Here is a 27,741-nt window from a genome sequence, read left to right on the forward strand (position 1 = left end):
TAGTTGCTTAGTATTGTTTTGTTTTTTCCAATGAGGGTATATCTGGAGTTGACTTCACTGTGATTAATTATACGCTATTCTGAGCAATTGCGTGCCAACAATTCCTGTAACCGAAGTGGGCAGGTCCTGATGCGGTGGTTATTTTGCAGGAGTTGCAGACGACAGCTCCCGGCCCACCCCGAAGAGCGGCAATGCCTGTCATTCTAGGTAAGCCTGGTTGTTAGTTGCTTAGTACAGTGTAGACCATTTATAACGTAACCGCTTATAGTGCGGGACCGGATATAACGCAGGTTTTTGCGACCACCGGTTTGCCTCCCGTGGAACTCAATGCATAAGCATACCGCTTAAGATGCGGTTGGCCGAAGCACAATACCGTTTATAGTGCGATTTTTCGGCGGGTCTGCTGATCGACCGGCGCAGCTGAGGCATCATTTTAGGGTAGCAAAAGAAAAAAAGAAAGGATGAAATCGGCCATCTGACGCAGCGGGTACCCCTTGCCCTCCTCTAACGTAGACACCCAAAGAAAAAAAAAATAGGCGCCCTTTAATTCGTGCGTACCTGATAACCACAACTGACCTTGCTTGATACACCTCGGAAGATAGCGACAGACTCCCCATCTGCGCGCGGCAAGTTGATTTTATTAATTGTGAACCGCATGGCCCGTTTTCGCGCACGAATCGTGCACATCAGCGTTGCGCGTGAGTTTTTTTGTTTTGTTTTGTTTTTTTCGTGCTCGTGTCGACGATTCCGCGCGCGCGGTGGCTTCTTCGCGTGGCAGTGGGAGGAGCCTGACGACTTGCACCAATGGGGAGACACGTACCTAGTGGCGGGAGATTCGAAGCGCTCCGAGCCGGCTAGCCGCGCCAGAGATGTTTAGGCTTACCACCGCGGTATTTTTTGATGGGCGCTTTCACAAGCAGCGTGGATGGCAGTTTATATTCCACTTTTCGCCCACATTATTAGCTCCTTTCTTGCATGAGCATCTTCGCTTGCGCCCCGTGCGGCATTTCAGCGAGCGGTTAGAAGCGGTCGCTGGAACTTGCTGGAACTGCCTGCACCGCTTTCTTGGCCAGTGCCGACGCCATGTTGCCGCCTTTTACCGCGCCGCCCACACCACGCCAGTTGTATCCGCGCTGGCGTGCACTGCACGTTTTCGCGATACCAAATCTACCACGCGGTTCACGCTTTAGAACGTTGTTGCTGATAAGCCACCGCTCTTTCCCTTTCCGAACATTCGAGCCGCGCGAAGCCGAAGATTTCCGTTGCGCTGATAAGCAGCCGCCTTCGGCATCGTGAACACAAGGTGGGGTAAAAAAAAAAAATCTCGCTGGCGTTCTTATCACGTCTTGCGGCATCTGTTCATAGACGCTAAAAACGCAGCCATGGTCTCAAAACAAACACAACAGAAGTTAGAGCCGCGCTCGCCGTTTGTGAGACTGCGCTTTTGCCCTGCAGCAGCGGCTGATGTTAAAAATAACACGAAATATAGACCGTGCCTTCGTTTTTAAGTGCTGTGCGTTTGAGTGATGATAAATATAGGTTGGCTTGAGAGATAGGTGGCGATGTGGTTGAATTCGCGCGTGTTTTGGTTAAAGTGCGGTACTGCTTATAGTGCGGATTTTTGCGGCTGCCGCGACATACGTTATAAGCGGTCTACACTGTATTGTTTTGTTTTTTCCAATGAGGATATATCTGGAGTTGACTTCACTGTGATTAATTATACGCTATTCTGAGCAATTGCGTGCCAACAATTCCTGTAACCGAAGTGGGCAGGTCCTGATGCGGTGGTTATTTTGCAGGAGTTGCAGACGACCGCCTCCGGCCACCCCGAAGACCGGCAATGCTTGTCATTCTAGGTAAGCATGGTTGTTTTGTTAGTTGCTTAGTATTGTTTTGTTTTTCCAATGAGGATATATCTGGAGCTGACTTCACTGTGATTAATTATACGCTATTCTGAGAACTTGAATGACAATTTTTTTAACCTAAGTTGGCATGTCTTGATGTTGTGGTACTTTTGCAGGAGTTGCAGACGACAGCTTCCAAAAGAGCGGCAATGCCTGTCATTCTATGTAAGCCTGCTTGTTAGCATAGCATAGTTTCATTTTGCTGACATCAGCACATCGTGACTTCCTGCATGCCTATTCCTGCATACCTGTGCCCTTGATCACCGTCTACCTTTTCCAGTAATCACCCACCTGTGCCCTTCTTCTGTTGGCCTCATGTGGCAGCATCTCCGAAAGCTTGGAAACTTTGCCACTTCACTTCCACACTCTTGTACCTTGCTTATGACTACTGGACCACGAGTCAATTTCCAGAACTCAAGCTTGTGCTTATTTATTCGGTACCAAATCCCAACAAAGATCCCTCTAACATACTAAATCTTCGAGCGATATCCCTCGCCATGAACTTTCTTTAGTTCTTCGAACACCTTATTAATAGTATCACTAGGCATCAAGTACATCTCACGGTGGTTTCATCTGGATCATGGTATTTCCCCCAGATCTCGGTACTGAAGACTTTTTGGCTTCTACGCAAAGTCCTGAATCTCACCTTCTGGATAGGTAATCCTGACTACATCCTTGCAATTGACGTGCACATAGTGCTTGATCGTGTTAGTGAGGCTGCTGTTCTTGAAGTCTCAGGTGGTCGCAAATCAGCAAGTCTGTAACTTAGTACATAATTTTCTTGAAAACCATCCCATTCATCTTATCAGCATGTACCTTGGATGGAGCCACAGCACCTAAACTTGGGTAGGGGCGCTCCCTAGGGCTCTATTCTTGGACCCATGCTTTTCTATTTAACCACTGCCGTGTCACTCGTACCGTTTTTACTTGAATCTAGGCCGACCTCCAAAATTCGGAAGGTCAGAAAGTAAAGCAAGCTTACCTCGAGTGTAAGCTGATTGAAACATGACATTGCACTGGGACTGGAACATGCATTTATTTATGCTTGTCCTTGTCGTAGCATGTTCAGGGCTCACTCGTCTGTCGCTGGCCTCCGCCCACAGCGCACTGTCCTCGCTTTGTCGAGTGTGTTTGAGATGCTGCACTTTACAGAAGGCCCGCACAATTAGCGGTCAGAATTTGATCGTATGCTGCGGCGACCCAGTTCGCCACTTGGCTGAGTGAAATGCGCTTGATGCGCTCGGTCAGTGCTGGTTGGTGGTCTTTCAGTGTCAGGCAGTCTTTGTGATGCTTCTGCAGCCTGTCCTAAAAGGGGCACATGGGTTCACCTTATTTGCCTAAGATAATTTTTTATGCTGATTTCAAACCTGTAATTAGTTTTTAAATGCTGCAGCAGATCAGAGCAGAGGTCTGAAATCGAATCAGTTTCATGCTCGTTACGGTGCTTTATTAAAATTTTGTCTTTCTAAACCGAAAAATAAATGCGTGACATGCTAAAGATCTACTGTAGGTAGTGATGCTATTTGCGTTCATTTGGAGACATTTTACGTGTAAGAAAAATATCATGCACTTACTATGAACACTTTTTTCTAATTGGCAGCCAGTGCTGTACATAAATGTGGTTGTATGGTGGTGCAAGAGTAATAAAAGTAGCATCATCCCCGAGATCATTTTAAGGGGAGATGCTCCTCGAAAACACTTTTTCTTTAATATTATGCCTAAAGTTATGAAACTTTATTCATAGATTGAGCTTTTAAGGGGGGGCGCGGCAAGTAAAGTGCTGTTTTTGGTCAAAATATACGATTTTCCAATTTATTTTTTTTTCGTAATCTTCAGACCTTCAACTTCCTTGTTCTAAAATATTACAGCGAAACGTGCGCTATAAATCCTGCAAATAGTGTTTTTGCCGAGGCTAGTCGCAGAAAAGTGCGAAAAAAAAGCCCCCGCAACGGGGTTGTTCACGCCGCGCAAACGCGCCAAGTTGTTGACCGTGAGCCGCCATTTTGGTAGCTTTGGAAAGAGGAGAAAGCCGGCTTCCCCATGGTCGTAGTCTCGTATTTCACCGAGTGAAAATAAAAGCGCAAGGAGCAAGTAAAAAAAAGAAAACGAAGACCGGCAATTGGCTGCGCGGGTCACGTGGTATCATGTGCGACCTCTTACTGGTCAAAGCTGCGCCGCGCACCTTGGCAACCTTGGAAGCGTGAGCGCATCTGCGGCCGCCGCGCCGAGTATCATCCGGCGTGCGCTTTGTTTTTTGCCAGCTTGCTGTTTTTGTGATAGTTCGCGTGCTTTTTTACCAAGCTTTGTTTACATCGGTGGTCTCTTCTGAGTGCTTGCTCATACTGCGGTGTTATGTTGCCGCAAAAAAAGTTCCGGAGCGTCCACAAGTACGGCAAGCGTCGGAAAGCTTGGAACTAAGGGCAGACGACTGCGGCTGCCGTCCCAGTCGCAGTTCCGGACGGAGCATGCTCTTCAAGCGTCACGGAGCCCCTACTCAGGCCCTTCGCTGATTGTTGTGAAGCCGAGAGTGTGGAAAGTACGACATCGTCGTATGTCGGACCGCTGGTTGCCGGCGACCGTGATGGACGCTCTCGCGAACCCGCTTGCGGTGGCACCGCGTCGGCAGCCGTTGCAACTCCGGGCGTTCGCGCATCGAACATTCTATCGCGAGTTTCGGCCCAGATTCCGAGCAGTGAAGAAATCGCGCAGCGGGCGCAGACAAGGTTTTTTTGGATGCCGTAGCATCGAAGTCCGCTTCAAAGCGGAAGCTCGAGCTTCTGAACGAAGGCTGCGACGAAAATGACGGCAGTAAGGACTCCACATTCTTCATTGTAAATAAGAAGATGCTGAACGGTCTGCTTTTGTCAGCAAAGTGCAACAAGTGCGACGAAGGATCGATACGCCTCGAGACTACGCACTGCCTTGGACTCGCGGCGAGGATGGAACTTTTTTGTGACAATTGTGGCATAGTGAACAGTGCGTGGTCGTCCCCGAGGTGCTCTGGGCAACAAAAAACGAACCCCTTTGAGGTAAACGTGCGTGCTTTGAGAGCTGTGCAGTCAGTTGGCAGAAAACAATCTGCCATAAATGACATTTTTTCTGCGATGGACATTTCCCATCGAGCACTGCACCACAAATCCTACCAGAGACTGCAAAGGAAGTACAGCCACCCTGCCACCACATCAGCTGCCACCCGCATTAAAGCAGAAAGTGCACAGAAGGTTCATGAGATTTACAAGGACCTAGGTGGAGTGCCAGGCAACATTGACGTCATTTACGACGGCACGTGGATGACGAGGGGGCACAGAAGTCATATTGTCGTGGGCTGTGTAATCGAGCTGTACACAGGCTTGGTCTTGGACCACTGTGTCCTGTCCAACTACTGCCAAGGCTGTGCTGTTGGCCCCAAGCCTGGTGACGACAACTATGAGGAGTGGCTTGAGAAACACAAGCCACAGTGCCAAAAGAACACTGATGCTAATGCAGGCCAAATGGAAGTGGAAGCAGCTAGGATCATGTTTGAAAGATCATTTACCAAGCACAAGCTTCGATACATCAATGTGCTCTGCGGCGGTGACAGCCGTACATACCTTGCCCTCACGCAAGACAAGGTGTACATGGCGATCAAAAAACAGGAGTGTGTGAATCATGTGAAAAAAAGAATGGGTGCTTCCTTGCGCAACCGTCTTGATGAGCACAAGTCCAAAGGCCGAGGACTGAGCATGGGTGGCAAAGGCCGGCTGACTCAGGGCCTGATAAAGAAGTTAACTAATTATTATGGCTGGGCCATTAAGAGCCACCCCAACGATGTTCCTGGCATGGAGAGGGCCATCATGGCCACTTATTACCATGTGATATCGACAGACCAGGAGCCACACCACGACCTGTGCCCAAGTGGGACCGACTCCTGGTGCCCGCACAATCGTGCATTGGCCATGGGAGAGCCACTGCCGCCTCACAAACATAAACTGCCCCCTCACGTGCGAGTGGCACTGCTGCCGATCTACAAGCGCCTCTCGAACAAAGAGCTCCTCGAAAGGTGTGCGCAGGGAAAAACCCAGAACGCCGTGGAGAGCATGAATAGCGTCATCTGGTCACTCCAGTCCAAGAGCCAGTTCGCCTCCCTTCGGAGTGTGGAAAGTGCAGTTGCAGATGCAGTCTGCCGTTTCAATGGTGGCTGCAAAAGGTCACGGCTCAACTGGGCTTCAATCCAGGAGACTGCTCTTTGCGGCGAGCAGCCGAAAAGGATGCCCGAAGGGTAAAGAGGGCTCAAAAGGCGCATTGTTCCACGACAAAGAAACGCAAAACTGGGTTGCCCTCTACAAAGGCCAAGGCCACAGCATCTCCGGATTACCGCGCAGGAGGATTCTGAGTGTTTCAGGCGTTGTGTGGACTTGCAAACAAGAGTAAACTTTCAAAGTCAGTTTTCTCAACACTTGATTTTTGCCTATGTGCCTTCGTTAGAACATCTGTAATTTTTTAACAAATACTGATAAAGTCTTTCCGCTTTTTGCATTAGGCTCAGGAGGCCTTTAGCAGTGTAATAAAGCTTTATATCTCTTACTCATCATTTAAAATTTTTAGAACACTTTTTATAATTACTGCGATGTGTAGGCAAAACAACATCCATGTTTCGGAAATTTTATTTATGGTTACAAGAACTAGAAAAATCAATGGCTTCTTTGCACAAGTTGATGCTTTGAGAACATAATAATACGAAAAAATAATTTCAGTTAGCAATAATTAGCTGTTTAATTGTGAAGTGCATTAATTAGTATAATTATGCCTGTAACTCAAAGTACAAGAGGTATTTGATAACGGTTTTTATATTTGGAATCCTCACAATTAATTATCCACATACACACACCAAATTTCATCACAAACAATACATTAATAAAAAATTAGTTTTACTTGCCACGTCCCCCCTTAATACTGATTCCAAATATGTGCTTAGTTCTTCTGTAGCTTTATTAGTTTTTGTGTGAGACAGCCCTCAAGAGCAAAATATAGGGCTTTTTGTGCATATCTTTTTTTCATAATAAATGTTTGTTTAGAGCAGCCTGCAATAGCTCATTTTGCTGCTTAGGTGAAGTAGTATGTTAGATACTACTTAAAATTTATTCACATAATTCCTATATTTGTAAAGAAAATCAGGAACACCAAAAGTATATATTTTGTGTGCTGTGAGTCAACATTTTAATTTTTTGCAAAAAATGTATAAGAGATATTGAAAATGCATATAGATATTCACATTCTACACACTTTGAAGAGGCTGTGTGCAAAATTTCATCCAGATCTGACCATTTGAAGTACCTGAAATGTGTTGCACAACACGTAAAAAATGCTGAGAAGTACAAATGGAGAAAAATGCTTTTGAAATTTTCAAACATCTGTATTTTTCAAAAACAGGATGAAAGCACGTGAAATTTTTTGTAAAAATAGAGCAATGTGTCTCAAACACAGCACAGCTGTTCAGAACTCCCCTGGCCCGTACGTTTGCCCCTCAGCACCCTCCCGAACGGAGTCCGTGAGACGTGCTCCCTTCACCTGGTTTCGGCGATGGGCTCGAGCTTCACTGCTTTGGCGGACGGGCATTTTCTTCATTCTCCTCTGGTCACGGGAGCTTCCCAGGACAACAAGCTCTTCCGGTGGCAGAATACCAGGTTCCTGAAGCACTTGCTCAAAGCTGCCATGCCCGCAGTTTTTCCACAAAACGGCGATGGCAGTTGCAGTTTCCACTACAGTCTTGGACGCAAACTTCATCTTCGGGCATAGCAGCCAGATCTTACTGTTGAGGGACTCTGCTGCATTTTGAGTCTTCCCTTGTAAGCAGCGGATGAGAGGCTTCTTTTCCGTGAGACGCCCGTATTTAGGCAGCAGAGCCTGCCCCTGTGCCTTTGTCAGAAGTGGAGTGTGGTCTGGCGCGCATTTTCCTAGGGCTTCCGCCCGCCGGTGCTTGCACTCCTTCGGGGCAGAATTCATAGCTCTTGGCCGCACTCGTTGAACTTGAGTGAAAAAGTGATGCCCAAATGGCACGATACATTTCCCGGACATTGTCCCTGTTGCTGGTGATGGCTATGCGGCAGTAGTTTTGCAACTTCTGTATTTGCCTGTCCTTCAACTCCTCGCCATGTGGAAGAGGAGTCTTGAGCTTGCGAATTGAAGTGCCCAGGCGCTTGGCCACGTGGTTGGTGCAATCTTCCTTCACGATGGACGTTTCACCGTTGTTGTGAGGTAGGCCAGACTGCGGACCGGTGGCGATGAACGGACGTTTATTCCGGGCTACATCCTAACGAAGGCGGCCCCAGGCCTTTTGTCGTTTGGACGAGCATTCCGTGGACAGCCGTTCTCTACCGCTGCCCAAAGATGACTCTTCCGTTGCTCTCTGCTCCGGAGGTCAAGAGTCGCTGGCACCGCCCTGGCCCCGCGGTTCCGAGAAGCCGGCCTTCGGTCTCCTCTGAAGCCGCGACCCGCTGTCCCCCCCGATTCCGCCGGAGCGCACACGTGTTCCTGTTTTACGACCGGCCACTCAGCCGACGGTCTAAACACTTGCTTCTGTTCGGCCTTGGGGAGGGCTCCCCTCCCAGAGTCCCGCACGCAACACCGTACACTTTGGCCTCAAAGACGGCATTGAAAGCTTTACTGTCCCCATCACTGTCCCTCAGTTTCCATAGCATGAGAGGAGCAGTCAACATTCTTCTCACAAACTGGGCCATGGTACGCCTGCCACACTTGCTCTTCGCTCCCGATGTCTTTGTGCCGGCTGCACGCAAGGCAGAAGTTTGAGAGAACCTCAAAATCGAGGCACAAACCAGTGTCTACAGACACGGCTGTGCCAACGCCGCTATGGCTCTTGTGGCCCCACTTTTGCCACATACCATCAAACATCACAGCAACATCACGGCCGCCGACCATCTCTTTCGTGTGAACTCTCGCTTTCTCCATGTTTTCCCCCACGGCTTTCACGGCCCCAGCATGAACTTTCTTGCCGATCGCAATAAAGTTCTTATGATGTAACGGCGTCGGCAAGCCAAGAATGGCACAGAAACGCGAAAGCTGTTCGTGCCCGATGCCAATCGCGCGCGCAGCCACCACCGCCTTGACGTTCACGGCGAAGCTGTCGCGGGAGCTCCTACTCCGATATTCCCGGCTTCCGCTAGCACCGTTCGCAAGGTCACCAGGCACAACACGGCTCAAGGTGTGAACAGAAGAAAGTACCGATTCAGGGCATTCACTATTCGCACAATACAACTCAAGAAACGCCGAGAGGCCCCTTTCGTTTGTCGACCGGTTCGCGTTCCGCGAGGGTACAGGTGTGGCACGCTGGGCAAGCAGCTCCACTTATCAGCACCGTAAGCGCACTCTGATATCGCATATCACAGCACTCGCAGAGTTCCAATCGCTTGCTGATCTATCTTTCTCGAAGAGTCAAATCTTCACCTCCGAAGCGCCCACAAAGTTCAGCGCGGCGTCGATTTCGTCCGAGCGGGCGTTGTGCTGGTTAGGACTAGCCGGAGGCGTCGGGCGATTGCCTCCCGCTGTCACTTTCTGTAGAGGTTTGCGACGCCGTCCTCAGTACGGGTCTTTGTCCGAGCCTTCCGAGCTCGGAAATCGCGCTTTTTCGGTTTGTTCTTAACGAAATAACTAAAAAAAACGCAGAAAAAGTGCCACAGAGTTCGATCGAGTCGCCGTACTCAGTCGAGGACGGATGCAGGCTTCGGTGTTTCGCCGCAGCAACGTCTCCGTGTAGGCGAATGGCGGCCTCGCTAGAGCACCACGTGATTTAAATGTCCACTAGAAGCGCTCGAAACAAGCGCCACAACGTGCCTTTTATTATTTTGGGCCGAAATGCGAAACTGTCGGAGGTGCTGTAGGCTAAAGGAAGGCTTTCTCAACCTCTCCAGGCAAACAGCAATGGGGGGAGACACCGCATTCTCGAGATACAGACGATTGAAAGTCGCTCATTTGCGACGAAACTAGCACTTTCTCGAGCCACCGTGGCTGAATAAAATAGATTTTTTACTAACTTTTCGTTCGAATTTTGCCTTGATCTTTTGCGGAGTTGTAGCTGAATGTACAAAGATAATTTTACAGGTAAAATCTCAAAACTGAAAAATTTCGCGGGAAACACGATTTTTCGACTCGCATCTCCCCTTAATACAATTAAAATGATACCACTCTTGTCATTTTTGCTCAGATATAACAAATATACTTCGTTATACCAAGAGATTACTGTATATCGAAGCTTATGCTTCTCGAGTGACCGCTGGAATAATTGTAGGGCTGCTCCTTCTTCCATTCGGCCAGCCTTACACTCAATATTGAAAGCATTGTCGTATATCGAAGCTTATGCTTGTCGAGTGACCGCTGGAATAATTGTAGGACTGCTCCTTCTTCCATTTGGCCAGCCTTACACTCAATATTTCTTTGGCACACAGGTGCATGTTCGACGAGCCAGGCATCGTATCCTTCGTCGTTTTCTTTAGGTCCTGTGGTGCACCCCAGGCAAAAGTTCGACAAGACAACGTGGTCTATTGCTAATCCTGTATACATTTCGATGATGCAACCGACGCCTATATGTGAACTGTGCCTGCGGGTCAACCAGGTGCCTTCGTAGATCACGGCGACGTTCCTGGGTGCGTTGCCCAACTCCACATACAAGTCCTTGATGCAAGCAATACTAGCAGCTTTGCCTTCGGCGGCAGTCGCCCTGCAGGCTTTCTGCGTTGTCTTCACGTGGCCTTAGCTGTTGCCCCCTTCCCGATACTGTTGATCGCATTCATGGCACGGAAATTGACTTCAACCGGCCTTATCTTGGCGTCACTATCACCGGCTACTTTTGGGGACGAAAAATGTTCCTCGCAGAAGTCACAATGACTGCACAAGAGCACAAGCTTGGAACAGAGCCCATGGTCTTTTTTTTTTTCCCCTCGGGAAAGTCATGTTTTTCGCCCCAGACTGTGGGCACACAGCAAGCCCGAACAACGAGTTTATCACATCTGTATCGATGATTGAGCACTCCATGCCAATTTCTTGGCTGTCATTCTCCAGATCAACGTCCAGTATCTTCAACTTCTGTTCAGTCGCTTACTGTGAAGCCAAGGTCTCCTTCGAGTCCGCTGCATTTCTAACACGCTTGGCTGTCTCCTCCGCACTGAAGAATACCATGTCAACGTGGTCATGAATATTGCTGGAAGCACGAAGTGACCCGATGACAGGATTGTACGAGAAAGTGCTGCAGCTAGGACCAGGCGGGAGCAACACCACTGGCACCGCTTCGGCTACAACAGGTAGTCGCGGCATCTCACCGTTGTCAGAATGAACTGCCTTGGTAGCATCAGGAGATCTTGGCAGCACGATATCGTCAGGTTTCTTTCGTTGCGCGTTCCATGCATGCTTCGGTGTCTCGCCATATGCTTAACACGTCTTCTTTTTTAGCGAAATGTCTACGCTCACATCGGCCACAGCAGTGGAGGGAAAGGGAAAAGCAGACGAGCACCACACGTGCGCACGACAGCTGCCGCGACAACCAGCGGGCGGGAAGCAAGAAAACAAATGGCGGGTGGCCTCGGCCACGCCAGCCAATGGGAGGCGCGAGACGGGGGCTCGCCTTGCGAGCACACACGCCAGCTAATTGGCGGTCCAGAAGCGGCTTTTGGAAAAGAAGCGCGAGCTGTCAAGGTCGTCTGCAGTTGTGGCATAATTGCATCGAGAAATTCTGCTCTTGAGGTATCCCCAGACATTCTCAATGATATTCAAATCAGCCCCTTTAGGTGTCCACTCCAGCAACCGTACAGCTCGTTCTTCTAGCAAGGCTTTTACCTTACGCATAGTGTGGACGGGGCTGTAATCTTGCTGAAGCAAAAAAAATGCCATCTTTAAAAGGCCCGTCCAGCACATAAGGGAGCAGATAGTGTTCAAGCAGGTCGCAGTAGCTGTCAGCGTTGAAGTTCGGTGGCAGACGGACCAGTGGACCGAGGCCTTCTGCACTGACAGCTCCCCAGACGTTCACGCAATGACGACCGCTGCTGAAGACTTGCGTCATGAAGGCCGGCAGGTATCTCATGAGGAAACAAAATATTTAGTGGTACTGAGACCCGTTCCAACAAAGTATATAATTTAAAAGGATGCTTAACTTTGTAGGTGACCTCGGCCTTGTAACCTCGACCTTTCCAATTACCCATGTGTCAGTCCTCGTTTATTCTCCGTTTATTCTCCGTTTATTCTCTTTATTCACGTTTATTCTCCGTTGGGTCCTCCGGGTGCGAGGACGACCTCGTCGAGTTCGGCCGCGGCCGAAGCGGGCGTGGCGAACACCCGCGCCGCGATGGCCGCGACGAAAGCCTGGCTTGAAGCTAGGGCCTCCACGATGGCCGCGACTTGAGCCGGAGGAAGGCCAGGGGCGGGCAGTCCAGGTGTAGGCACCGGGGGGCCAGGCGGGCCCAGGGCGACCAGTGGAGCCTGACCCTCTGGAAGGCTGACATCCATCGGCGTGGGGCCCACGTGTGCCGGGGCCGCGGGTAGGGTGCGCCCCCGGAACGCCGCCGGCAGCTCCTCTTCCGCGACGCCGACCTCGCCTTTCCTTTGATGCCTCCACTTCATGGTCGACGAGTACATGGCCGGCTCGTCGGTAGGCCCCGCGTAAGCAGCAGTAGCAAGTTTCGTGCGGTGACTGAAAGGGAAGTTCGGCTGGGCGCTAGGGCGCATCAGTTTTTAAAAAGCTGCTGAGATAGAAACATCGAAATCGAGGTAGAAACATGGCTTCAAGAAAGAAATCAAACAGTTAGCAGGAGTTGCTACATTAGTGCGGCACTTACGTGAACGTGTTCCCCTGGTTTTCAATCTTTTTGACCTCTTTCACAGTCTCTTCTGTGCTGGGGGCAAGGAGTCGCTCGGCGATACGGCCGTACACATTGTAGTTCCGTTTCACGCAACGCAAGTCTGGCATGTGGTCTTGCCACAGTTTGATTACTGCGCGTCTCATCGTCCGTCCACTTTGTGCGATCCTTGGCAGAGTTCGAAGGCAGAGTCATTCGTGTTTGTTGCCATGGGAAAATGCCCATGCACGAAGGACGAGAAACAAGCGCACGAGCATGCAATAGTTCGTCCCACAACTTCGCACACGGCAGAGAGAAAGGAGAGATGGCCCGATGCGTGACCAGCAGGTTCACTTTAGGAAAATGGCCGCGGTAAAAAAAAAAGGAACAGGTGATCGAAAAAGGGGGGAAAGATTAAGAGTATTTACAAAACAAAATAAATGTTCATGAAAAAACAATTTTTTAGTCAAAAGCAGGTCAACAGTAGAGCTTCATATGTCTGTCATCGGGAAGCTTTGGGGGGTTTAGGAAGCTCTTTAGCTCCCCGATGTACATAGGGATCGTTACGTTCAGCCGCTTACACGGTCATTGTCTGGGCTGTCATAATGACAGGCATCAGCAAAATGGGGCTAATTATTCTGTACTTAGCTGCTTACTTAGCCAGCGGTAAAGGTTTTTCATGAACATAATTGGTGGGTGGTGGCTGCCATGCCCTGCTTGTTCCTTCAGGAATTCCAGAGCTGAAGTGACATCCGGGGTGAGAACCTCCACTGCTCTTTTCATGTTCATTTTCTCTACATTGTTCAGGTAGGCATGTTGTCGTATAAAGTTTCACACTGTCTTAACAATCCACCCTTTCTGCAATTTGTAGTGTCTTCATGTAAGTGAAAGACTATTCACCGTTTTTTCCTAGTTCCTGGGCAAGGAACTGAGATCGGATATTTTTAAGCTTGTGATTGTAGTCATAGCTTAAGAAGAGGATCCTCTGAGGGTCACAAAGGTGCTCTATTCAGTGAGTTAAGAATATACCACACCGGTTTGTCATAGCACTCACTTCATGGTGGTTACTGACGAAGTGCACTATGGTGAAACCAGCTTTTTCAACTTTGTTCATCTAGCCAATGAGTGTGGACAGTGGCTTTCCATTTAGCCCCTTAGTAAAAAAAAGTAGGAAACTGGGATCCTGTAAACTGAAAAGGCCATTTATAATAAAGCAAAGCAACAACTTTGCCAACACGGGCTCAGCCCCTGTCTCATTTGCAGCACCCATATCCATGTGACCAACAAAACAATCTCGCTGCTTATTGTACTGTAACTTAGGCTTGATCCTCATTTCATCAATTATCAGGGAGCCAATGCAGGGAGCCAAATCTAGACTGACTACTCCAGCTTGTCGACCTCTGCTTTCAAATGAGCTTGAATCAAATCACTAGAATGCATAGGCCTCTGCTAGCCTCTTTTGCTGACAGAATCGCCTTGTATCCATGTAACAAAACGTCTTCTGCAGCAGAAGTATATCTGGTTCTTGTTCACTGTTCTCAATATACTGTTGTAGCGCTGTCGACTTCCTCTCGAGGCCGCGACAGTTCCATTGCCACACAATCACTGTTGTACTTAATCCATTGTTGTTCCGTTGGTATCTCCCTCTTGAGGAATCTTTTGCCGTGGATTTTGTTGATGACCATCTGGATCGTCTCGAACATCTGGTCTACTCGCGCTTGCATGCTTTACAGAGCCATGCTTTTCAGAGCCACCGCCAAATCGTCCGTCTGGGCCTCACTGCTGGTGATCTCTATCGCACCGTGTGTCGCCGTTACTCGTTTCTTGATGGCCGATTCTTTGTCTTCTTGCTTGTTCATTTCTTGCATCAGTGGCTGCCGTGAAGGAGTGTCTTCGGCACGTTCTGGGAGAGTCGCATGCTTTCCAGTGCCTCGTGCAGCTCCTTGTTTTCATTGCGAAGAGCTGTCATGGCATCGCTTTCTTTTTGTTTCTTGGAGCATTGCCTCCCGGTCGCCTACTCACCACAGTTTGCGACCGCTCCCTTGGCTCTGTCTGCCTGGGTCGTGCGACGACGACTGTCCCCGCCTTATGGCACTGGGGCTCCTGCTCTTGTTGCGCGCTATACTCTCCCTCGAAGGTGACCTTCCCTTCGACTCCGTTCTTTCTTGGGATAATGGCTATCTTATCCTGTTGTTGGCTGCAGCGCCAGGTAATCTAGGTCAAGTGGCAGCTGTTACGGCTGCCTTTCTTCTTTGGCTGAAATGTGCCACTCCCATTGTCTCCGCCGTACCATGTACGGCGTCATGAACCGTGCCTTGCACACTCTGTTGCCAGTCATGGGATCACCCCCACACAGCTTGCACCTGGGCGCGCACGGGTGATCCGTTGCTGGATTTGGCTTATCGTAGCCTGGGCACCATCGCTCATTGGAGTTGGTACGCACGTCTCTTCGGTTACCTACGCGGCCACATTGGTTGCATACATGGATTTTTTTTTTTTTTTCAGTACAGCGAGCACTTCAGTAGCACCGACTCATACCCGACGTAATGTGGCACCCTCATTATTGTACCAATTCTTTTTGCACTGAGTGTCACGGTTGTTGCGGTTGACTCTCTTGGGGTGAATTTCCTCTGGGGTCCCGCTGATTGGTATTTTCCTTGTTACATTTTAGCATTGTCATGGGGGGTGGTGACGTACACCCGCACTTCGTATTGCTGTCCTCTTATTGTAAATTCTTTGACTTGTTTGTATCGGCTGGCCCGTTCATCCAGCGCCGTGCAAATCACAATGATATTCTGCCGCGCACTGACGCACAGAATGTCCGCGGTTCTTGCCTTGCAGGTGGATCTTACGGCTGCGTGAACTGCCGCGGCAACTAGGCATAACTTGGCCATGTTAGGTTCGCCTCGCGGTCTCGCTGCAATCAATGGAAAGGGGCGGCTGCAAAAATGCAGGAACTTTTTCCGCACTAGCCCCCCGCTTCCGTTTGACAGTGAAATTCCACATTTTCAGCCACAATGCATGCAGCGCGTGGCTGTGGCCACTGCGGCACGGCCAGCCTTTCCAAACTCAGCACGTGCCATGTTTTGCCCCGACTTTCAGGTAGGGTACCGACCGTTGGCTGTGCGGGTGGGCCATCTACCCAAGCGGGTCGGCTGTGCAGCGGCTACCCAAGCTGCTCGCGGTTGAAGGTAAAATGTTCGTTGAAGATGGGAACTCGTAGCGAGACTTCCTCTTTGATAGTGCTGTACGCCATCCTGGGCAGTTCACCTCTTCAGGGGAAATATCCACCCCCTCTACCATTTCCACCTCGGGTCTCCAAGCGCTGCCGGTTAGGCCTAGGAGCGGCCGTCGGTGTTAGGCTTAAGTACGCTGCGGCATGGCCTCGTCGAAAAACAGTCGTAAACAGCTCGAAAGTCCACTCACCGACAAAAAGTTGATCTCTGTGTGGACCTGAACGGCTTCTGCATTTGATGAGCGCTAAATCTGCATGGAATTGCTGAATATTCTACTCCGGAACCATCAAGGCGGCCCCTCTCTGAAGATTAAAGCTACGGCAAAGCTGCAACAGAAGCAGATTTCGTACCTGGAGGCCCTTGAAGTATTTTTCCACTCAGGTCCAATTTAAGAAAATAAAGATGTTCTAGGATATCCCTGGTTAATGCAATTGTTCCTGACGCACTTCAAGAGAGGTACAGTATCGACAACATAGAAAAGAGGGCGAGCATTATCCGCTGGATGGGGATAAAAAACGCTGACTTGAGGGCTTTCAGCAAGGACATCACCTTGCAGTTTAGGGCATTGTTTTCATATTACAGCGATAACTTTAAGCCCTATTTTCTCAACACTTCGGATTATGTGTTTCGCATGCTCGTGCAAAATTTCTGTGCCCAGTTAGCTCACACGGAGTATGTGGATGACGTCCTTGTTTGGAGAAGGAGCGACTGTATCATGAACACATGGGCTGTCGTCTGTTTCCATGGACTGGACTGATGGTCCCACTAATGTGCTCCCTTGTAGTTTAAGTATGGTTTTATATAGATCTGGACGATCACCAGGGTCACTTTCGCCTTGTGATCATTCATTGACTTCACTGTTCTCAGATGTAGGAAAAGCAGAGTTCGATTTTTTCTCCAGAAGAGGGTCAGCTTTGTAATTTGAGCAAACACGATATAATGTGGAAGGATGGGGCAAAATCATCCTTGATGCAGCTCTGAATGCATAATCCTGGCGGACACCAGCACTTCTGCATTATACATGGGCTGTTTCGCAAGAAGGTCTATCTGCTCAACGAGAAATTTCAGCAAAGCTGTGTTCTTTTGGCATAAAGTCTCCTTTTGACTCTTGTCAGTCCAGGTATATCACAAGTGTTTCTCAAGCTCCTCAAGCAGCAAGGATGGGCTGAAAGAGTCGCATACATGAACTGGCAGAGCGCTGCCCGAAGGAAGCGATTGAAACACCTGGGCAGCACCACAGAAACCGTACATGCACTCACTTATGGCTGAACATTTAGGTCGACCTCTCCGCACGAGGCCACCACGTCACCATTCACAGCACACACACCAGCACAGATGGCCGCACGGTCCTGCCCAGTTTGGTGGCCAGGTCTTCTGAACTCGCGTTCACCGTCGCTATTGTGTCCATTATCACCTGCACATTTTGTCCATCTATCACGGCTGGGAGGCCGATGAGCTGGGTCTGCTGGACAGTAGCATAGAGTCCCATAGTTTAAATAAGGGCCTGATATGTTGCAGGCTCTGGACATAGGCGCATTGTGTGCCTAGCCCGATGGCAACAATGGAAGATATCTTGCCCCTCTGGTTCTTGGCCCTCGTAGTGGGGTTTGTCGACAGACCCACTGGCTAAGCTGGATCTACGGCAGCCGTCAACGCCCATAGAGTCTCCTGCATGGCACCGAGAACTGCAGCCATCGAAGTGCTACTCCATTTCTGAATGGTGCAATTTCTAGGAACATTTTCAAACGCTATCATAACCTGTTCTACTTTTTGTTCTCAGACTGTTGACTTCGGCGGCTCTTGCTCGGTTTGTCTGGCGGGGTCTTGCCTTGACGTTCCTTGCTCGAGTCAACTAGCCGACTGCCACCCCAGGCTTTGGGGCGTCTAGAAACAGGAGAGCTTATCATAGGTGGAAAGTTTTCGTTTTCTTGGGGGGTAGAGGGGGGAGGACTGGGCCCTGCCCCCCGGCCTATATACAGTAGGTTTCTCCGCACGTTAATAATCAGAGATGCTTCCATTCATGCACAAGGCTTTAATGGCGAAGCTATTGTAGGTCAGCATTGCCGGACACATAATTAAGTTTCAGTATCATTTTTTAGTTGCATTAGAGGTGGTCATGTTATTCGCGGCAAGTGGTAGATGCAAAGTCATCCTCAGCATTGTAGACTTCCACCAGCTTTACTGGCCAAGCTTGCACGAAGTCGCGCAAGGCTTGACCTGTAGCGAAGCAGGATTTCTTTCTACTTGATCACTGAAGGACACATCACCACGCATTTGTACAAGTTTGAAATTGCTTGCTTACATGTTCTGTTGTTGCTTTGCACTATGGTGGTAGTAGTCATCATCAAAAGGTGCATCGATATCGTCATGTTCCTCATGTCAAGCAGCACATGCGCGGTAGGCGCTTGACGACAGCGCTCCCTTGACGAGTGAGTGTTGCCGCTGGCAGTCCGAAGCGGTCTCAAAGTGCTGTGGTGCTCTTCATCCACTTTGTTGGCTGGCTGGGATGAGCATCTGGTAAGCCACGTCTTGTCACAGGCAAGCAAAGTAGCCTGTTCTCGTAGCTCGCTTTCGCCACCGCTTCCCTCGCTCTGAAAGTGGACCAGCCCATGCACTGTGCACCGCCTCCGTCATACACTGCCCGTGGGTGCCCAGTGCCAGTCACCCCACCAATCGCTGGCAACGTTCCAGGAACTCGCGAGTGCCCGAGGACAGACAGAGCATGGCGTTCCTGTAGGTGATCCCCAGCATGACTACCAACTTCCACGGTGCCCTAGTCACCTCATACCTGTTGAAAGACCACCACCAACTGCCACCTTGTACAGCAGTGGGGTCACAGCAGTGGGCCTGTCGTTCATCTGGTCCATCTTGTCCCAAGCTCCTTTGTAGAGTGGTCTCAACGGACTCCTCGATCATTCCTCAGGGATGTCAGCTTCCTTCAAGGTCTCAGTCAGGAGATGCCCACTCGTCTGCACGTCTGAGAGCCGAGCACCTTCACCTAACTCTTTGGGATGCCATCACAGCCAGGTGCTGTTAGTGAGCCCACCTTCTTGACTGCGTATTCCAGTTCCCTCTCTGTTGGAGGAAACTGAAGCTCCGTCTTACACTGGGACAACTCCTCGCTGCTGTAGTGTATCCACAGCTTCCTGCATCCACTCTGCTGCTCGGGGGCGGCAGAGTGGATGCAAGGAGCTGTGTTTGCAGTGACTGCAGCCACCTGTTCCAAACTGGTAAACAGTCCTTTTGTTCCAGTGTTGCGACCTGGTGCCCACAAAGATGTGCCCATTGCCTACCATCTGTCCCTCTTGATCTTCCTCCAGAAATGCTGAGGTGTTTGACGGCCAGCCACTTTCCTCCATGAACTATAAACGCTTGTTTGCCCTTCTGATGCTGGTCTGCACCGGGACTGCAGTGGTGCGTTGGCAGTTTAGGAAGGTCTCCCATGCTCTGTGGGTAGCCTCAGCATTCCCTGCCTTGTTCATGCGTTGATGTATTCTTTGTTCTATTGCAGCAGCCACCTCAGCATTCCACCATGCCTTTGGGCAGCGTGACCACGCTCTCAAGGGCACCTGCTTGTGCAGCTCATCACGCACTGCCCCCATCTCTGCTGCCCTGGTTTCCGGCCAATCCGCCACCTCCTGGAGCTGCCGTTCATATGTTTCGAGTGACTGTGGGGCCCTCGGAACGTTAGCAAGATGCGGTTGTGGTTACTGCCCCAAATTCCCTTCACCTTCCTCATATTGAGTCCAACACTGCATACAGGTCCTCAGATATCACACAGTAACCAATGCATGACTAGGTCACATACAGCTTACCCTTACCTTACCCTGCTAACAGTCACCCAGCCAACACATTTGCCTGTGAGGTTGCCTGTTACTAGGCCCTCATATTCTGCCAACCCAAGTTGCCATTGGCATCAAAGCGGTCACCAAGATCCTGTATGTGCGCTTTTAAATGATCCACTATGAGGATCTCGTGCCCCTCTCACCAGCTTTGGATGTCCCTCTGCAGACAGGTACTCATTTCCACGTTGTGCTCTTATGAGTTGCCTGTCCACCAGCAGCCAGGGCGACTGGTTTACCTGCAATAGTCCCCCTCATTTACATGTGTTCTCGGCATGTTGTGAGCTTTCTCTTCTGCCTCCCACCTGGCTAAGTCAGAGGGGCCTCCTCTTCCCACAGAGGGGCCTCCTCTCTGCCACTGCAAACACAGCGATGCGTTTATCGTGCACTTGCTTGGCCAACCCTCCCACCTCTGTTCTCTTCTTGCTCCATGCAAATTGAGAGAAGACATCGTCATCGCCTGAGCCTGCTTTCGACGGGGCCTCCTGCGTTCGGCGGTGATGCTCCTCACAAGTCCCTTCCCCCTCCACCTGCAGCCTGGGTTCACGGCCTCCACCCACTGTTGATGGGCCATGGTGCCCTAGATCCACGTGCCCAGCTTCCTCAGGATCTGGCCAAACTGGTGGACCCATTGCACGCACACATCTGCGCAGTGTGACCGGGTTGACCTCACGTGTAGCCCACATCGTTTCGTCCCTCGAATAACAAACACAGGAAGGACCATGCAGATCCCGAACATGACGTGGCACACTCATTCTGTCGAAAAGTAGCACCGCCGTCTGCGATGTCTTGATTCCATTGACTTACAAGGTGGTCGGATTCTGTTCGTTCAGATACAGTTCCTGTAGTTGAGTTGCACTGAGGCTCGCGTCGATGTCGCGATTCCCTTGCTGGTGTTGTTGGGGGTCACAATGTATGCAGCCACCATGTGACTCTTGCCTTCGAGTTGTATGTGTTTAACTTCAAGTGTGCTTCGGCTTTTCCCTCTGATGGCGAGTCACTTGAGTGGCACTGGCATCTGCATGAATGTTGCTTCGTGTGCAAATGCTTCCACCTGTAACTTTTGCCCTGTTGCTGGCACCCTATACCACGTGGTATGGGAGTGCCAACGGACTCCCACTCTAACTCCAAATACCAATCCTACATATGAGCAGTGGGTGGAGCAGCTGACCAGCTCCGAGCTCTCGGACCAGCGCCAACTGGTGGAACGGGCCCGGACGGCCAGCCAGCTCCAAGACATCTTGGAATAAGGATGCCTCTCACTGGGTGGAGGCCCTAAGAACATCCTCCTGCTCATTACTAAAATAAATGTTTGTCTCTCTCTCTCTCTCTTCCACCAAACTTATGAAGCATTCAGGCGTGTCATCGTTTCTAGTTAATGTAATTAAACCATATTACTACTTGTTCAGAAAACTGTTTCCAAATTGTTTGCAATATTGCTAACACTTCCCTTTTATTTTTAGGTGTTCTGAGTGAAGAAGCCTGCAATGCCGTTCAAGCCCTATGCGGCCTTGGCAGGCCTAATCTCTTTACTGCCAACAATAAAGTATTGTTTATTCTTTCAATCTCGGTGCTTGTACTGCTCATGGCTTTTTTTTTACTTGAAAATAGCGGGGGGAAAACACTGAAATTGCACCGTTGCTTGGCCTAGCTGCAGCAGACCTTGACCCATACACATTCCTAAGTGATTGCTCTGCTCACCACGCAACAAGGGTAAAAGTCACTTTTGCAAATTGATCTGTGACAACTTTACATCAGAAGGAAGATGAATAAATGTGTTGTGGAAGATGTGCAGTCATGGGCAGCCTAAGCTGAAACCAAATAGCAGCCGGCGCTGCCCAGCCATGAGCAAAAAGATATGGCGAGATAAAAAGTATTTGAGCATGCCCTTCCCTGCTGTCATGAGAGTCAGCCGGTTTCGTGAGCAACTGTTACGCATGTGTTTTCTGCAATCTACCTTATCTCAAAACATTTTGTCATGTCAAACCAATCTTTCTATGTGACTATAATATCTAAACACATTTGCTAGCTAAGCTGTAAACAGCAGTTGCTAATTTTTTTTCAAGCAGCACACAATCTTGCGCATACCTAAAAGTCATTTCTAGATAGGAAGTGAAATGGGACAAAATGCGCACATGCGAGCAGAAAGATTCATTGTGCAGCATATGACATGGGCAGACACGTACGGCAGCAGCGGAGGGCGCTCTGAGTGCTCTGAACACCTTTTATTTCGTTACAGCTTCCCATTCTCGCGGCTGGGCCATACCGCAGGTATCAGTCTGCTGTTACTGTTTCAGCTTAGACTGTCCATGACTGTACAGGTCTAATAGTATAATTGTAGATTCAACGACCCAAAATTACCCATACAGGCCAGTTATGTGCTGCGCTTCAGTTCTGCTTGCTAGGGGATATCCAGGGTAAATGTGGAAATGTAAAATTTATTGGATTTGTTCCAGTCGAATCTCCTACTATTGAGCACCTTGCAACATGCAAGGCCTGCTTGCATCAAGGACAACAACCCTTTGGCCACTTATATGCCATGCTCCGTCGAGGCAGTGAAGTTCTTTAGCCTAACGCAAAAGTGTCGCACTTCACTATTTGCATTACAACACTGGAGCTGCTTTCTAAATAGCCTCAACCACGGCAGACACCATTCTGTTGTGAGAAGTTGAACACTAGGTGCTCCTGGGGTGGAAATCAAATTGCCACAATTTTCAATGCATCAAGACTTGTCCGCATTCGTTGGCTTACAAGGAGTTGGGGACTAGATATTCACATTGAAGCACTGTCTCTTCTAAAGAAGTTGTCTCAGCTGGAATTGGCACTTGTGGCAGATGTTTGGATGTCTGACACAGTGAATGTTGCACTCAAGAACACCTGTCAAGAGCTATGAATTTATGAATTCTTTGGACGTGTTTGTGAGATCTCTGCCACCGCACTTTAAATTTTTAAAGCAAAGCTTTCTATGCCTCAGTGATCCGTTATTGTGGGGTTTCCCATGTCGCAAGCGTAGTGGAGGGGATCCGTTATTGTGGGGTTTCCCATGTCACAACCGTAGTGGAGGGCTCTGGATTAATTTCCATTGAAACTGCACCGAAATATTGACACATTGTCTCACTGATTTGTCCGTGAGCGCTGATAACGCACCACACGAAAGCCAATCTCCACTGATGATGACCATGGAAGCGCCTAAAAAAAAAACTCCTACCATGGTCAGAATCGAACCTGGATATATCAGATTCCGCCATTCCAGCAAGCCCAAAGCATTTTAGAGTAGGAGAGGGGCATGCAAACTTAGAAAAATTATGCACCCCTCCATCTAATGAAAACTAAAGTTGCACTCAAAGCTTTCTTTATGCAAAATATAGTGCAAGGTGAAGGTAAAAGGTCAACGAGTCACGGTCTGAGTCAGTCCAAATTCTAAGCGACAACCAAGGAATCCCTCAAAAGAAAGCTTCGCATTCAACTATAGTCTTTAGACTGGGGTGCATGACTTATGCTAAGCCAGCCATGAGCACTGCCCACGGGCTGTACACGCTGCTCGCAGGCTACGCTGATGGCCATGATGCATCTGGAGGGCTAGGATCTCACACTAGTGCAGTGTGTGACGCCTTGGCGTTTGGGCCATGCCAAGATGCACTGGGGCACCGCCCGGGTCACCCTGGTGCGGCCCGTGGCACACTGGGTCACCACTAGAGGAAACACCATCATTAGCAGAACCTGCAAGATTCAATGATGGAAACTGCGTTACTTCTCGTATTCCTTCTCTTTGCACCTCTGTTTCAAACAAACCTGTGTATTAATGAAGACAACTACTTAAAGGTGGAACAGGATATGCATTGCCAAGTTCACCACGCCATAACCGGAGTGCATATATACAGATAGAGGAGTTCTGTTAGTAAATATAACATGCACTGCCACCTGTTTGAAAAACGTACAGAACGTGTTTGTTTTTTTATGCAGTGCCCTCGTTTTGTAGATCCCGCCACGGCATATAGTTCCGGACTACCTCACCTAAGTGGAATCTGTCGCTGTTGTCAAAACGACTGCATAAAAAAACGAGGTTCGTTTACGGCCCTCTCCACTCGGCAAGTTTAGCTTCTACCTAGCTGGTACAATGACAAAACGCCTTGAAACCGCAACATACCCTGTCTTAACAGTTGGCCAGAAGTTATTTGCTAGTCTAATGCTCAAACAAGAACGTTAAAGACGCGCTTGAAGCCTGGCAGCTACAGTATCAAAAAATTGACCACATCTTTCCGCGGGGGAAACCATGGGGTGATGCGACGCATCTGGGCGGTGCTTGTTACGGTTGCGCCGACCATCGCGGTAGCAGACCTGTTAGTATCCATTCAAATCATCGGTGGTCATCGGATGTCATCGGAGCGGCGGCGGTGGAGCGACTGAGCGGAGCGGCGCAGTTATCGCGTTTATGTGTACCGCGCGTTAACGGTGAGGGGAATGAGAGAGAGTAGCGCATGCGCATGTGTTAACCGAGCGCTGACGCACAGCTGGCATGGCGAGGGGAGCGAGCACTAACGCAAGATGGCGCTGCGGTGAAAGCGGCGTTACCGCGCAGCTGGCGTGGCGAGGAGAATGGGGGAGAGGCGTGCGGACTACGGATGGATGGAGGGACAAGGCGAGTCAAAGAGATGCGTCGCATCTAAAAAAGATCACGTTCGCTGTTCGAACACCGTGGTGCAAGCTCTGGCAGCTGCTTGCAAAGTAGGAGTTTTATTTTCCATGAATTAACGGCTCATTAACATAAAACGCGCTTTGCAAACCTCCAGCAAGGCGTTCAGTTAGAGTAGCAACAAACTGACGTGCCAAAAGTACTACAAAACAGCAGTGTCACAAATGAAAAATCCTTCCACGGAAGTGTTGTGTCGTGGGCGACGGCGAGCGGCCTCGGCAGCGACGGGAGCGAAGGCGCACCTCGCCGGCCCACGCACAGCATCTTTTGGCGACGAGGATGGGATCCTCTTCTTCTGCTGCGACATCGACATCGTCGACGGTTCCGGCAGAATGAAAGAGTGCGTTTGTTTGACCTCGCTCGAGTGTGACTATCTGGCGCGTCTGGCGTCGCGAGGCCTAGCGTTCTTTCGTGCTGACGCTCGTCGAACCGTCGCTTAGGCCTCGCCCTACTTCGTTCTTCTGCTTCTGCTCCTGCGTCTCTCTCCTTCCTGCTTGGCAGCATGGGCCTCTTCGATAACCTGCCCGTTTTCCTCGAATTGCCGGTGCCCCCTCCAATTCCATGGCATAACTGGAGAAAATTGTTTCAGGCCCATCTCGAGGCGGCTGGCGGCAGCGAGTGGAGCGACGGACGACGCGCGTCGGCGCTCGTCAGTGTTTTTGGTAGAGAGGGGCAACGGAGGTATTTTGTCGAGACGGAGCAGGAGGAAGCAAGGAGGGACGCCAGTAACGTGACCGACTCTAATGTGATCAACCCTAACGTGACAAACTCCGCCGCCGACTCTAGTGTGACCGCATCATCGGCTTCGGCTATTTTGAAATTCGACCAACTCGTGGAGCAGCTAGACCGGCTCTTCTCCGCGTCCATAAACACTTTTGTTGAACGACACGAGTTCACAAGCCGTCGTCAATTACAGGGGGAAAGTTTTTTAGAATACGTGGCCGTTGTAAAGGAGAAAGCCGTACGTTGCAAGTTTGGTCTGACGTACGTGGAGCGTGTCCGAGATCAAATTATTCATGGAACGTCTAACCCCCAAGTTAGAGAAAAGCTGCTCGCGCATGGTGAAAAGTTGTCTTTGGAGAAAGCTGAAGAGATTGGTCGGAGGTTTGAGTCGTTGTTGGCGAATCAAGCCTTCGGTTCCCATCATCATCAAGTACAAGCGGTAGGACGGCGCGGAGAATATGGCGTCGCAGAAGATGGCAGTCGGGGAAGCCAGCGCGCTCAAGATGGCGGCGTGGAGAATCAAGATGGCATGGGCCGCAGGGGAAGCCGGTGCGCTCAAGATGGCGGCATAGGAATTCAAGATGGCCTGGCCAGCCGGGGAGGCCGTGACGTCATTCCACCGGGTTTGGGAAGACAAGATGGTGGCCCCCAAGATGGACGTTTCCATTCGCAGTCAGCTGCAGAGTTTCGTGGTACAGTCCAGCCGAAGAAGTTTGCAGGCAAGCTTCAGTTGTGCGAACGATGCGGAAATAAATGGCATAATTCAGCATATCAAAATTGTCCAGCTCGAAATCGGAGCTGCAACTCTTGTAACAAGTGGGGACATTTCGCGTCGATGTGCCGCAAGCCGGCACCAGTGCATCGAGTTTCTTCGAAGGAAGCTACGGGCTCTGCTCCGACACCGGAACCTGTACAGCATTCAACATCCACGGAGATCAACTCATCTTCGAGATCTTCCGTCTTAACAGTCAGCACTTCTTCGAGGAAGGACTTAGTCGTCCAAGCGGAAGTCAGCGTCAACAGTCCTCCGAGAAAGGACTTAGTCGTACAAGCCGAAGTCAGCGGAGTGACCATGCAACTCTTGGTCGATACCGGAGCATCCGTGTCGTTTATGACTGCCGAAGACTTCAAGCGTCATTTCAGTAAACTGTATGTCCTGTCGAAGGCATCTGTCTACTTGTGGAATTTTTCCAAGCAGCGTATCGGCATCCGCGGCTCATTCCAAGCTCCTGTTCAAGTCTTGCAACGGTCTTGCTCCGTCACATTCTACGTCACAGACAAAGGGACATCGCTTTTGGGACTCGACGCCATCCAGCAATTGGGTATTCAGATCGACGGTGCGCCTCTTACGTGTCGACTAGCATCGGTGTGTGCAGTGCAGTGTCCCGTGAACGTGCCCCCGGGTTTCGAACATCTCTTCAACGGCGAGTTGGGTCTTGTCAAAGACGCCTCGCATAAGATCCAACGGCGGCCAGGTGTGACTCCAGTTGCATCTAAGCTACGACGATTGCCTCTTGCTCTCCGTGATCCAGTGTCCAGCGAGCTGCGACGCCTGGAGGACAATGATGTCATTGAACGTGTCGACGCCTCGGAGTGGGTTTCGCCACTCGTCGTCGTCCGGAAAAAGGACGGTGACATTCGGCTTCGTGTGGACCTCCGGGAACTGAATAAGGCAATTATCATTGATGGGTATCCTTTGCCGCATGTCGAGGAGCTGTTGCAGATGTTTCATGGGGCTGTTTGTTTTTCTAAGCTCGACTTAGCGTCGGCTTATCATCAGTTGTTGCTGGAAGAGGGAAGGGGACTTAACTACCTTTGTGACTCATGAAGGCTTATTCAGGTTTAAGAGGGTGTGTTTTGGTCTGGCGTCGGCGAAAGAACTTTTTCGGCCAAAGAACTTGACTTTTTGAGTCAGGATTTCGGCTGAGGGCATCTCACCTTTGGAAAACAAAGTAAAAGCTATAGTACATGCTCCGGCTCCTACGGATATAAAGTAACTGCAATCATTTTTAGGTCTTGAAGGATACTGTGCCAAGTTCATAAAGAACTATGCAGAGATAGTTGAACCACTGCGCCTCATGCTCAGGAAGGGTCAGACGTTTTGTTGGTCTGATGATGCTCAGCGCAGTTCTGATCAGTTGAAAGCGTGCCTCACTTGTTCTCCTGTCGTGAAGGTCTTTAATCCTGACTTCCTGTAGTAGTTGCTACCGACGCATCTGATGTGGGAATTGGCGCGGTACTACAGCAACGGTATGGTTCTAGGCTTGAAACCGTAGCCTTTGCGTCTGAACTTTGTCGGAGACTGAGAGGAAATACTCTGTGGGAGAGCGCGAAGCGTTGGCTTGCTTGTTCGCGTGTGAAAAGTGGCACATTTTTCTTTGGGGTAGACGGTTCACGCTTAGAACTGACCATCAGGCTGTAGTTGCTTTGTTAGCCGCAGGAGATGCAGGTCGGAGACCTTTAAGGATTTCAAGGTGGTCAGCTCGTCAGCTGTACTACAATTTCGACATCAAGTACTGCAAAGGA

The 27,741-nt window shown here is 49.9% G+C and overlaps 1 protein-coding gene, 3 non-coding genes and 2 pseudogenes across 5 annotated transcripts; 4 read left to right on the forward strand and 2 right to left on the reverse strand.

Moving 5' to 3' along the window:
- The first annotated feature begins 25 nt into the window (after window positions 1–25).
- On the forward strand, window positions 26–90 carry LOC144150388 (small nucleolar RNA U54). The gene has a single exon (XR_013318538.1). It is a non-coding gene; the product is annotated as a small nucleolar RNA U54 (small nucleolar RNA).
- On the forward strand, window positions 49–27,741 carry LOC144149627 (uncharacterized). Of its 2 annotated transcripts, none has more exons than XM_077681279.1 (3): window positions 49–207; window positions 1,800–1,856; window positions 2,021–27,741. In XM_077681279.1, the coding sequence occupies exon 3, from the start codon at window positions 24,995–24,997 to the stop codon at window positions 27,041–27,043; it is 2,049 nt and encodes a 682-aa protein (XP_077537405.1). In that variant the 5' UTR covers window positions 49–207; window positions 1,800–1,856; window positions 2,021–24,994; the 3' UTR covers window positions 27,044–27,741. The 2 variants fall into 2 exon arrangements, with proteins under 2 accessions (XP_077537405.1, XP_077537406.1); XM_077681280.1 differs by having other exon boundaries at window positions 2,021–21,364.
- LOC144150366 (small nucleolar RNA U54) lies at window positions 1,676–1,740 on the forward strand. Its single transcript, XR_013318519.1, has one exon. It is a non-coding gene; the product is annotated as a small nucleolar RNA U54 (small nucleolar RNA).
- On the forward strand, window positions 1,900–1,962 carry LOC144150385 (small nucleolar RNA U54). Its single transcript, XR_013318536.1, has one exon. It is a non-coding gene; the product is annotated as a small nucleolar RNA U54 (small nucleolar RNA).
- On the reverse strand, window positions 7,377–8,236 carry LOC144148552 (uncharacterized; annotated as a pseudogene).
- LOC144148553 (uncharacterized) lies at window positions 8,420–11,072 on the reverse strand (annotated as a pseudogene).

This window comes from Haemaphysalis longicornis, unplaced genomic scaffold, assembly GCF_048455015.1.
Source record: "Haemaphysalis longicornis isolate Haplotype H1 unplaced genomic scaffold, Haemaphysalis longicornis Haplotype H1 scaffold_8, whole genome shotgun sequence".
Classification (NCBI taxonomy): domain Eukaryota; kingdom Metazoa; phylum Arthropoda; class Arachnida; order Ixodida; family Ixodidae; genus Haemaphysalis; species Haemaphysalis longicornis.